This window comes from Lissotriton vulgaris, chromosome 6, assembly GCF_964263255.1.
Source record: "Lissotriton vulgaris chromosome 6, aLisVul1.2, whole genome shotgun sequence".
Lineage (NCBI taxonomy): Eukaryota > Metazoa > Chordata > Amphibia > Caudata > Salamandridae > Lissotriton > Lissotriton vulgaris.
In genome coordinates, this window is record NC_141694.1 from 1848950339 (window position 1) to 1848963180 (window position 12842).

At 48.7% G+C, this 12842-nt stretch overlaps 1 protein-coding gene across 2 annotated transcripts in view; it reads right to left on the bottom strand.

The window, feature by feature from the left end:
• Window positions 1-12842, bottom strand: part of GTF3C2 (general transcription factor IIIC subunit 2) — a 908247-nt gene that overhangs the window by 379473 nt on the left and 515932 nt on the right. For both annotated transcript variants that reach the window (XM_086928162.1, XM_086928163.1), the window contains exon 11: window positions 7751-7782. In XM_086928162.1, the coding sequence (XP_086784288.1) occupies window positions 7751-7782 (32 nt within the window). The remainder of the gene's footprint in view (window positions 1-7750; window positions 7783-12842) is intronic.

Below are 12842 nucleotides of genomic sequence, written 5' to 3' on the forward strand. Positions count from 1 at the left end.
TCGCATCCACCAGTGGGTGGACAGATTGACTCTCGTCTCCCCTTTCCTCTCCTCCAGAGGCACGGCTATCAAGGTCATCGTCCTCGTCCCCCTCCGATCGAGCATTCGTTCTTAAGCAGGTGAATCCCGAGGCCGCCTCAGGCCCAGCTCTCGGGGAGGCCGATCTTCCTTTCCGTGGGCCTCCCGAGCCACGGCCTCGATAAGGTGTTGCAGGGTTCTGTCTCTTTGCCCGTCTGGAATGCATCCTCTGTGTCTTTGGCAATTCCCACATGGGCCCATTTCGTAGAGATCTGACCAGCTCCTCCAGTCCGGCGGCCTCCCTGCTGTTGAGGATTGGGCGTTCCTCCAGCCACTGCCAGGCATCCTCCGGATGAGTGAAGAAGAGCGATTGCTCCTTGTATAGCACCTTGAGCTTGGCTGGGAAGAGCAGCATATAGAAAATCTTCAAGTCTCTGAGTTTCGCTTTCACAGCGTCGAAGGAGCGGCGTTACTTCTGCACCTCCTGACTGTAATCCGGAAAAATCATGATGTGTGCGTTTTCTAGCCGGATCTCGTTTATGACCCCACCTTTCGAAGACTTCCCCTAGTACTTCGTCGTTTATGACCCATTCGTGGTTTTCTTGAATCAGTCTGCTCAGTGCGTCTGCCTGAACATTCTGCACACCTGGTAGATGAGTAGCCGTCATCGTCAATCCTCTGGCCAGAAGCCAGTGCCAGATCGTCTGCGCCTCCTGAGACAGGATGCGCGATCTCGAGCCCCCCTGCTTGTTGAGGTAATACATCGTGGTCGTATTGTCCGTCTGTACAAGCAGAGAGTTGGTCTGAAAGGACGGATGAAAGGCCTTCAGTGCCAAGCGAACAGCTCTGAGTTCCAGGAAATTGATGTGATACGTGGCCTCCATCGGGGACCATGTTCCTTGAATCTGTAAGTCTCCCGAGTGCGCCCCCCAACCGTGGAGAGAAGCATCCGTCACGACAGTCTGAGTGGGAATGTCCTTGTGGAAGGGAACCCCTCTGAGGGGATTCTCCGATGAACACCACCACTTCAGAGACTGAAGAGAATGCAGAGACAGGCTTATCTTGTCATCCCAATATCCTTTCCTCTGATCCCACTGGTCCTCCAAGCACTCTTGCAACGGTCTCATGTGCAGTCGTGCGTGTGGCGTTAGGAAGATACAAGAGGCCATCGATCCCAGTAGAGAAGACACCGTCCTCACTGTTGTAGATGGAGTGGTCATAAGAGCCTGAGCCTTCCGAAGGAGTCATAATCGTCGCTCTTCGGAAGGAGACACGCTTGCTGACAGCGTATTGATGGAGGCTCCCAAGTACTGTATGCACTGGACGGGAGTCGGGACAGACTTGGACATGTTGATGTGCAACCCCAGCTTGTTCAAGAGAACGCACGTCTTCTGGAAGTGTGCTTGAGCTTCCGAGAAGGAGGAGGCCTTGATCAACCAATCGTCCAGGTACGGGTAGACGAACACCTTGTTCTTTCTCAGGTGTGCTGCTACCACCGCCATGCACTTCGAGATTTTTCTCGGCGCAGACTTCAGTCAGAATGGCAGTACTGTGTATTGATAATGATTGGCGCTGACTTGGAATCGCAGGAACTTCCTGTGTTTGTGTGCAATGGGCACATGGAAGTACGCATCTTGTAGGTCTATAGCATATAGCCAGTCTCCCTGTTGCAACTGAGGATAAATCTGATGCAACGACAGCATGCGAAACTTCTCTCTGCGAATCCACTTGTTTGCCTGTTGCAAGTCCAGAATGGGCCTGAACTCGTTCTTGTCCTTCTTGCGAACCAGGAAGAACCGGGAGTACAGACCTCTTCCTTTTTGAGACAGAGGTACGTCTTCTATCGCCCTTTTCCTAAACAGGATATCGGCCTCCGCCTGCAGCTCGCGCAGCTGAAACTGCGAGCTGACCGGTGGAATTGCTGGAGGCAGGCCGGTGAACCGATGACTGTATCCATTGCAAACAATATTTAGCACCCACTTCTCCTGAGTAATTTTTCTCCACTCTGCCAGAAAAAAATGAACGCTTCCCCCCACCGGAGTGGGTAACGGATGCAGGGGAAGTAAGCGCTCAGGGCCTAGACCTGGCCGGGCCTTTGGTCGCTGGTGCCGACTGTTGGCCGCCTCTGCCTTTCTGGCGCTTCTGGAACGGTCTTCGGAACTGCTGCTGTTGTTGCTGCTGCTGTCCCGAAGCCTGGCCACGCCCTCTGCCCTGTCCACCAAACCGTCTCTGGAACCGGTGGTACGATTTCTTGTTATCCTTGGGCTTTTTCAGACCCACAGCCGTGAGTGTTTCGGCCTCCGCCTTCATGCGGCTCATTTCGTCATCCGTATGTTTACCAAACAGGGTTTCGCCAGAGAATGGTAAATTGGCAACCCTTTGTTGTGCGTCAGGTTTCAGTAATGTGAGGCGGAGCCAGGTGTGTCTTCGCTGGTTAATCCCATGGCAGAAACCATGCGCCGCCAGGAGGGAAGAATCGGCTGCAGCACTGATGACCTGATTCGCCACCAACATCCCCTCATTCAACACCTCCTGGAAATCTTCTCTCTTGTCACGAGGCAGGTGTTCTACAAACTGCTGGAGGGATTCCCAGAGGGCTATGTCATACTGCCACAACAAGGCCGTGGCACTCGCAGCCTTCATGGAAGTCGCCGACGTCCCACAAACCTTCCTCCCAGCCAAATCCAGCCATCTAGATTTCTTATCTGGTGGGACTGTGGATGACGGAGCGGTGGCATGTTGTTTCCGAGCCGCAGTCACTATCATAGAGTCTGGAGGAGGCTCCACCCTTAGAAAAGCCGGATCCGAGTTGGGAGCCCGGTATTTCTTCTGTAGTCTCGAGGGGGCCGCCTTAGTCACCGCCGGGGTGAGAAAAAGGTCCATGGCCGGATCCTCCAGGCCCGGTACCAGTGGTAGCAATGGACGAGACAGATGTTTCTGGTGCAGCGTCTCGAAGATTACCGATGTCTTGGGCGTGGGCACCGTCAAGAGATGCTCAATTTTGCTGCACCTCTTAACAGGACATCATGAAAGGACACCAGATCGTCAACCGGTGACACCCTTGTCTCCGGAGGTTCCGACAAAGTCGGAGAATAGTCCCTGGTCCCTGTAGACCCCGTCCGGGAACGAGACCTGCGCCTCCTGTGGCGTCGTCTCAACCGTGTGGATGACCTGTTGCACGATTGTTCCGTCCTGGAGCGAGATCGTGATCTCCCAGTTCGTGGCGCTCCGCAGGTCTCCATGGAGGCGTCTTCCGTGGTCTCTCCTGCGGTTTTGGCTTAGGCATCCCCTTAGGCGGTGTAGGGAGTGGAGGCAGTGCACCGACCTTGGCGGAGGAACAGGAGGCATCTCCGACCGAGGAGCGGGCCCATGAGGCGGAAGCGGTGGTGGTGGTTGTCCCGAGGGAGGAAGTGATGGAAGCGGAGGGTTGACGGGAGGATACTCCTTAGGTACAGGAGGTGCAGGCGTCTTTGGCCGAGGTGGTGTATAAACCACCGAGTACACTGAGCCCGGTGACTTCTTCAGGGGAGGGGACTGTGAACCAGCCCCTCCAGTAGGTGATCGCCGTCTCCGGCGTCCTCCACCAACCCAGAGTGACTTCTGGCGCCAGAACTCCTTCTGCGGCGCTTAGGAGAGTTGGAAAGTTTCCGAGACGCCGATCTCTTTCTTCTCGACGCCGAGCGGCGCTTTTCCGGCGTCGAACGTCGCCTCGGCGTCGAACGCCGCCTTCGCAATGTCAAACGCTTCTTCCTCGACGCAGAACGCCGCCTCTGCGACGTCGAGCGTTCAGTCCTCGACGATGAGCGTCGACTCCTTCTCGACGCCGACCACTTTCTCGAGGTCCGCGACGTCGAGGATCCCCTCGACGCCGAGCGCCGACGCCTGTCGCTCCTTCTTTGACGTCGATGGCTCGACTCTGACGTCTACGACGACGACGAAGAATCAGTCGACGGTGATCTCGACGGCGGCCTACCAGGCCCTTCGACGTCGATCCTTCATGCTGTCTCGACCCGGAGCCCCGGGGAGATGGGGAACACATCGTCGTCATTCCTCTCGACGTCCTCGTCGATGCAATCGACGCCGACGGAGACCGGGACCGTTTGCTGGGCTTCCTGCCTCTGGGGAGCCCCCCCAGAGGCCTCAGCAGAGGCAGAGGGAGCCTTCCCAGCCTGCCCAGACCCACCTGCAGCCTGCAGTCGTCTCTCCTCTAGGCCTTGAAGCCTAATCTTCAGCCTTTCCCTCAGGGTCCTTGCTGAAAAGTTCTGGCAGATGTCCCATTCTTCAGGGACATGTGCATCCGGGAGACAGAGTATGCAGACGTCGTGTGGATCAGTCTTGGACTTCTTCCTTCCACATGCTGGGCACTTGTCGAAGAGAGCAGGCATTTTAGAGCCCTAAAAAGCCTGAACAAATACACAGGAGTGAAGGGAAAGACCAAGTAATTAAACTGAAAACACTTTTAAAACCAAAAGTGCACAAAATCCAATAAACCCTTGAAAAAGAGAGAGCTCAATGCACCAGGGTCCTGTTATCAGGAGCCGGAAAAAAGAACTGAAAGTAAAAGGGACCTGCTGTGCATTCTGGGATACTGGGAGAAGTTCTGGAAAGTTCTCTTAAAGGCACAGTATCCTATTTAAGCCACATAATGGCAGCCTATGGGGCTTGTCTGTCCATGCCTTCCTCTCTATCATTCCAGAGGCTTTTACTGGTAGAGGCAAGTTTCTCTATGGAGGAAACTGGGCAGGCTGTGCTGTTTGTGTGTTTTTTTTGGTGGAATTTCTAGTTGAAGTACTGGACAGTGTAGCCTGTGGATATAGGCTGCATTATTTGTCTTTAAATTCTCTCAAGTGTCTTTGCAGTTCTGCATTTTTTGACAACTTAAGAGATTATTCTTGATTGCCGGGGTCCATGCACATGAGCGGGACTATTCACTAGATTATGACTATACACAGAGATCCCCTACTACAGAACTACTTCCTGTTCAGCTCTTGTGGATGCAGGGGATATGTGCGAATGAGACAGAGCGTAGGTGTCTGTCAGGCAGGTGAAAATGTATGCAGTTTTTTAGTTATGGTGGACTATTGTTGTCCATAACTCAAATAAAAGGGGATGCGTGAACAACAGGTAAGCAATTTCTCGACTGTGATGGCATGGTTGCGTGAGCTAATAATGAATGCAGTTTGTTTTGGAAAGCACAGCAAAAGGGTGCACATGAAACTCTTTTTGACACAGTATAGTTGAAGATAAAATCTATGTTATGGGTGATATGCAGTCGCACAAACTCTAATGGTTTAATTTGGCACACTAAAGACATTTTGGCTGTAGCACCTGCTTCACAGGGGAATCAGTGAAGGAAGGTGTAAATACTCCGGCATGGAAACCATCAAAAGTATGTTCCTGAAAACTAGCATTTACAAGGAATGTGGTTTGAAAAGGAAAGTTTTCTCTATGAAAAGAAACCAAAAGAGAGTGTAGAAGAACTGAAAAGAACGTGAAGGAAACACCGGAGTACTTTTAAAGTTACTTTTAAAGAGGACTTTAAAGTTTGCGCTAGCGGTCCATTTTCCAAAATAAGGTGGCAAGCACAGTCTAGCCCTGCCCACTAGTCCCCGCCTGACCCTCTCCAAGGGCATAGGCAGAGCACAGAAGGGTTCCTTTTGCCAGTTTATAGCCTCGCCTGCCTTGTGATGCCCTCCTAAAACCACACAGCCCCTTGCTCCGAACCAATTCACCACATGCAGAGAACAGATGGTAAATGGGAGCAGATCTGTTTCCGTAATTTAGAATCTACCTCCAGAGATGGACTTGGTATTCCTGAGTTCACATGTGATTCCTTATTTTGGGGACAAAACTTGTAATAACGGTATTTAAGTACACTGTTAGTAGCTGGAATACTTATTTGTGGCCACATGTAATTTGGGCTATATCGTGCACGGTGTTCGTATGCACAAGGACACTACACATGGATCATCACAGATGTGTATGATTTACGAATTGCTCTTATCAGCTAGCACTAGTAATGACAATCAGACTCATAAATACCCAAGTTTCAGGTCTACTAGCAAGTGATTTAAACTAGTAGGTAAAGTTACCAGGCACTACTACCTACAGGTAAATGATGAGATAGATCACCTCAAGCATTTGCCTGGCTTGAATTTGAATAGGAGATCAGTGGCGATGTGATAATCTTCATTTGGGTTTGAACATTATGGAATCAGACAATGTCATCAAGTAGAGAACAAGTATGGGGGATAATTGCTCTAAAGTAGTGGGTGCAATGTAATCATCCCATCATCTGAATAACCTACAATGTTCTCTAAAAGATTCCTTTCTTCTTGGTCGTCATCAGAACATAGTGTGTCATGGTCGTGGTGGCAGCATTAGATTAATTTCCATTTCAGGTTGCGGAGATTGAGGCATAGGTGTATAGGCCACTCTAGGTCTCAATAAGAATTTGCAGTTGGGAAGCTGGACATCTTGTAGGACCAGAAACAGGTGAGTACCTGGCATAATGATCTGATATCATCTGATGCAATTCACTTATCAAATTCACAGTGACCCTTAGCATGAGCTGACTGGGACTCTTCATAATGTTTGTTGTGGGATAATTTATAACGGGCACCATATCCCCAGTGCGAATCTTCAACTCCCTTGTCTTCCTAAAACCCGTTCAGCCGGTCTTCTTGATCTCTGCCTTGCTCGTACTGCTCCTCCTCCTGGTCTTCTTCTGTATGTGGATTTACATTGAGCTGGTAGCAGTCACAAATGGATCCTCAACATGAGATTTTCTTCTGTATCAAATGGTCTTTTAGATGAACACAGCTCTCTATAAGAGTTTTTTGAATACATTCATTTTCTGAGGGAAACAAAAATTAAATTGACCTGAGCTTGAATCTAAGAAAAGTCACTTCATGTGAGGAACAGCCCTAAGAAGCACAAGTAACCAGTGGAAAGTGTACCAAGTTACCTGAGGAGAAAGAAAATGTGATTGTGAACAGAACTCTGTAACGAACTTTCTTCAATAGGACTTCAGGTCCAATTCTGACTTACAGTAGCCTCTGAAGGATTGGAGTTCAGGTCTGTCTTCAACTCATTGTTTGGACAGTTGGTCTTTTCTAATGAGGTAAATGGGCTTTTAACGCAAATGTTTTCTAGGAGTTTCTCTCAAAACTTAAATACACTGCTCTAGTTTGTTAACCATGCAGCCCCCAGTTCAAAAGCAGGGAATGAGTCAAACAAGCAAATCTATTAAATATATCAACGCTGAAAAATTGGCCTAGCAGGTAAGAAACTTCTTTCTTACTTTGCATGTAGGAAATAAGATACAATGCTGGAAAACACAAACACCAGCATTAAAAAGTTATACATAATACACTTACCATTCACACTTAAATGGAGATACCTAGTACCACCCGCCCAATATTGAACTACATGTCTTTATTAAGTGTTGTAAAGCGCTCCGATAATATAAAAATAATAATAATATTACCTTCATTATATCGGTTAATCTGTAATAGAATTAAGTAGGTCTAAATACACTGTATAATTTTATAAGGAAACTATTTTTGAATAGTAAATTTAGAACCACAACTTAAGCCAACCAGTTAAATTTAAACCGTAGCAATACAAAGGGCCGTGTCTGCTCGAAATTCCCAATCTAGGCATTATTAATCTCTGAATGATCAAATGTATAAAAAAAAAAAGAACCCAAACATAGTGAAGAAAAACTTACCTTGCAGATGGTGTATTTGGAGTAGAATGGATCTACGGTAAAGAAAAAACAAATTTTAAGTATTTAAGTCAACATAATTTCAAAAATTATAAATAAGAACGCAGTAATACAGACAACCTGGTTCCCACGGTATGACAGACACATAATACATAAATGCATGTCAAAGTAATGCCTATAAATACTAGCTTTCTGAAAGATATCCCTTAACATGCAACAAACTGGCGAGTGCAAACATGGCATAGAAACCAGGAGTATTCTATTGTATTATGCCTCTTTTTAAGTGACTGTATTAAATATCAATGCGAGAGTGATCGACAGTTTGGCTTTCATTTAATAGCATAAAATGAATTTCATTAACAGGCTTTGGTAAAACATGGTACATAATATGACCAGCCCAGTCACATAATTAGTCGCTTAGTTTATGGAGTACAAAACACTGATACAGCTAGTTAAGAAAACATATACTCTACAATGAATGAACTAACAAAAAATTATGCACCCCAAATTTCAATTTAGGTGCTAATCATATTGCAGAATTATCGCTGCCTTCTCCGTGTTGAGTGATAACAAGCGTTCCTCTTGAATGTAGCATGTGGTATTCACAACTCCCTGAGCTCTTTCAACTGTTCAAATAATCGGTTGTTTAATTTGTGGTATTTTTTGTGATTGTATAATAATGTGCAACACAACTATATGTGAGATGGAATTACTTGGATCTTGGTGATGTACTAGAGACATAATCCTAGTCCTAAACTTTGCACATAAGGCACAAATGAAGCCTAGTGCCAAATTGATGTTGGTGGGAAAGATGTAGCGGTGCCCTAGAATTAACAGACAGCTGAACTGACAAAGAGCCTAACTGGCAGTTAAACTCCTGAAAGCAAAGAATCCTTCTGGATTTAAGTCAAGATAAAGGATAGCTGGAAAACATTTGAATTTCATGCAGCACTAAGAACCACCCTGAACTATAGTAATTCAGAGCTCATTCTTGGTTTAGCTTGGTGACTTTCAGGAGGGGCCTGGATAAGGCCAAGGATTGTTCCCCATCATTATCATCATCAGAGATTGACTCTTTGCCAGAGACCTTGTCTTCACAGACGTAAAATGGCACAATCAGTGTTGCACAGATATGTAGAGGCTCATGTAAACCGCATCATTCATACTACAAAACTATGGTGCATAGCCTGAACTTTGAAATAGACTAAGGATATGAATGCAGCCGACCGATTGCTATTGGCTTAGATTTTCTATCCATTCCCGTATGTTGCTTTAATGATCAAGTTACTTACCTTCGGTAACCATATATCTGTGAGAGACATATATTAGTTATAGATTCCAGCAGTACCCCTGCGCGTCGGTAGGTGGCCTTAGTCGACTCTGTGTTAGTCGTTAGCGTCGTGATCGCCGGAATGACAACGTGGTAGCTACATAGACACCGCCCCTGAGACCGGACGTCAGTTCATATACACGACATTCCATGCAAGAAGCGCAAGGCCATGCAAGACACTGACCACAGGTGCACAAAACTAGGGCCCTGAAAGGGAATCCCTTACTCTAGAAGTCAGTTCACAGAACGGGGAGGATGGGTGAGAGGTAAAGAATCTATAACTAATATAGGTCTCTTACAGATTTATCGTTACCGAAGGTAAGTAACTTGTTCATCCGAAAGAGACTATTAGTTACAGATTCCTTACCTTAGAATAGATACCCAGCAATACCAACCCCGGAGGTGGGTCTGCAAACCTAGTTCACATCAGAAAGTCCTGGAGAACTGAACGGCCAAAGGAGCCGTCTCGCCGGACTGGACTATCCAGATAGTAATGCTTAGTGAGCTCGTGCAGTGATGCCCACATTGTTGCCTGGCAGATGTCACTGAGGAGGACTCCAAGTCCCAAAGCAGTGGTGGCTGTCGTCACCCGGGTGGAACGGGCGTGCAGCCCTACCAGAGGCTCCTTTTTCGCCAAGGAATAACAGATTTTAATGCAAAGGACGACCCATCGAGAGATGGTTCGTTTTTGCATGGCCCAACTGTTCTAGCCGCCCACATAGCCAACAAAGAGTTGATCGTCCACACGGAATTGTTTTGTCGATCCATATAAAATGATAACACACGTTTTGGATCCAGACAGTGGAGTCTCTCCTTCTTGGAAGGATGCGGGGGCGGGAAGAAGGTGGGAAAAGCGATGGACTGTCCTACGCGGAAAGAGGAAACCACTTTGGGAAGAAAATACGGTGTAGTTTGTAGGACAACCATGTCTGGATGGACAGGAAGGAAAGGAGGTTTAGAAGATAAACCCTCAAGCTCACTCACTCTGCGAATAAAGGTGATGGCGACCAGAAAAGCAGTCTTTAAAGTCAAGAGTCTGAGAGGAAAATTATGTAGTGGCTCGAAAGGAGCACACAAGGTAGGTCAAGACAAGTTTCAAGTCCCACTGGGGCCTTACAAAACTAAAAGGAGGAAAAAGGTGACTAATGCCCTTTAGAAATCTATTTACAATAGGGGACTTGAAAAAGAGAAGGCTGATCAGGAATGCGAAAAAAGACCGAAATGGCCGAAAGATAGCCTTTAAGAGTGCCCACAGTAGAGCCCTGCTGGGACAAGGAAAGAATGAAGAGGAGAACCTCTAAAAGAGGGGCAGGTAGGGGATCCACAGCCTTTGCTGTGCACCATGACACTTATTTCATCTACAGGCATATACCATTTTGGTGGTGGGACGCCCGCGTGCCAAGATAACGTTACAGACTTCGGGAAGAAGGTCAAAAGCTGTCAACTGTTGCTGCTCAATCTCCACTCAAGGAGGTGGAGGATGGAAAGATTCAGGTGGAGGACCGTCCCCTGCTGCTGCTACAGAAGATCCTCCCGAAAAGGCAGTCTGATCGTAGGATTGATGTTCATGTTCAAGAGCTCGGGATACCAGACTATTTGTGCCCAATCCGGAGCCACCAGAATGACATGGGCCTGGTCCGGCTTGATCTTCAGCACTCTGGGCAGGAGTGGTACAAGCGGAAAGGCGTACAGAAGACCGCAATTCCATTTGCGACGAAAAGCGTCGCCAAGCGAGTGCTGTCTTGGAAATTCCAACGTGCAAAACTGCCGACATTGCATGTTCTCTTTGTTGGCGAACAGATCTAACCAAGGCTCTCCCCATTGCTGAAAGAGACCTTGCACCACCTCTGAGTGAAGACGCCATTCGTGATCCATCATGCACCGGCAGCTGAGTTCAAAAACCCTGGCGTTCAGAGAACCTGCCAGATGTTAAACGACCAGGGACATGCCCTGATGTTCCAGCCACTTCCAAAGGTGAAGAGCCTCCTGACATAGGGTGTAAGACCCCACCCTGCCCTGTTTGTTGCAGTACCACATGGCGGTGGTGTTGTCTGTGAATACGTACACCACCCTTCCTCCGACAGAAGGAGGGAATGCCTTCAGTACAAGACGAATCACCCGGAGCTCCAGAAGGTCGACGTGAAGACCAGAGGCCTCGATCTCTGCCTCCCCCAGGTGGCCGCCCCATACCAGGATTGATGCATCTGTCACTGGGGAAGGGAGAGGGATCTGTAGTTGACCCAATCCTGGTTTGTTAGCCACCACTGCAATTGGTGTTCAGTGGCCTTCGAGATCTGGACGCAATCAGAAAGATTCCCCTGATGCTGTGCCCATTGGAACGTCAGGTCTCACTGCTGAGCCTGCATTTGCCTCCTGGCATGATCCATCACCGAAATGCAGGAAGCCATGAGGCGCAGCAGCCTCATGGTCATTCTCATCGAAATCCAGGATAGAGGTTGAAACATCGGTATCATAGCCCGAATATACCGGACTCGCTGCTCGTCAGGATAAGCCCAAAACTGAGCTGTATCCAGAACTACTCTAATAATCAGGAGCTTCTGAGAGGCAATCAGTTGTGACTTTGGCATGCTGATAGAGAACCCCAGTGAGTGCAGGAGGTCTGCCGCAGTCTGGAGGTGGGAGCCTTCAACAACAAGTCGTCGAAATAGGGGAAGACTGGAACCCCTGATCTATGCAGATGAGCTATGACCACCGCCATCACTTTCGTGAACACCAGAGGAGCGCTAGTAAGGCCAAAAGGGAGCATGGTAAACTGAACATACTTGTGGCCTAACATGAACAGTAGGTAACGCCTGTGGGCTGGCAGGACTGGGGTGTGGAAATAGGCATCCTTCAAGTCCAACGCTACCATCCAGTCTCCAGAGTCGAGGGCAGACAGGACCTCACCCAATGTCAACATTTTGAACTTCTCCTTCCGGAAGAAGGCGGTTTATGTCCCTCAGATCCAAGATAAGACGCAGGCCTTTGTCCTTCTTGGGTCCCAGGAATAACAACCACAACCTACTTCTGGCACAGGGGCTCGCTCAATAGCTCCCCTGGCCAAGAGAGCTGTAGCTTTCTGATGGAGAAGGGCCAAATGATCCTTCGACATGCAATGGAGTGTTGGAGGCACGGATGGAGGGGTAGTTTCTAAGGGGAGAGAGTAGCCCCTTCGGACTATCTGCAAAATCCACCTGTCCAAAGTGATGTTGTGCCAGTGGGGGAGGTGATGGCGGATCTTGCTGCCGACTGGCAACTGGTGGCCCTGAAGGTCGGAGGAGAAAGGTTTGGAAACTAATGCAGAGGGGGCACTGGTGGACTGGCCCGCCCGTTGGCCCCCAGACCCACGGCGCTGGGTCCCACGTCCCCAGCCACGTCCGGCTGCATAGCTTGCGACCTGGGGGGAACGTTGTGGGGCGCCCTTTCCGTAGCCACGAAAGGGGCAAAAGGCAGACTGAGCGGGGCGAGAGGTGGCAGCGAGGCCCAAGGATCTGACTGTAGCCCTAGAGTCTTTAAAGGGCTTGAGCGCACTGTTCGCCTTGTTGTCAAACAGGCGACGGCCATCAAGGGGCATGTCCAAAAGGGCAGACTGGACATCTCTGGAAAAGGCAGTGGACCTCAGCCACACGTAGCATCTCAAGGCTACTGACATAGAAATCTTTCTACCTAGCTTGTCGGGGTATACAGCCCACATCGAATCGCAAATTTCGGTGCGTCTCTACCCTGTGCGATCACATGGGAGAGTATAGTCCGGGCAACCTCCGG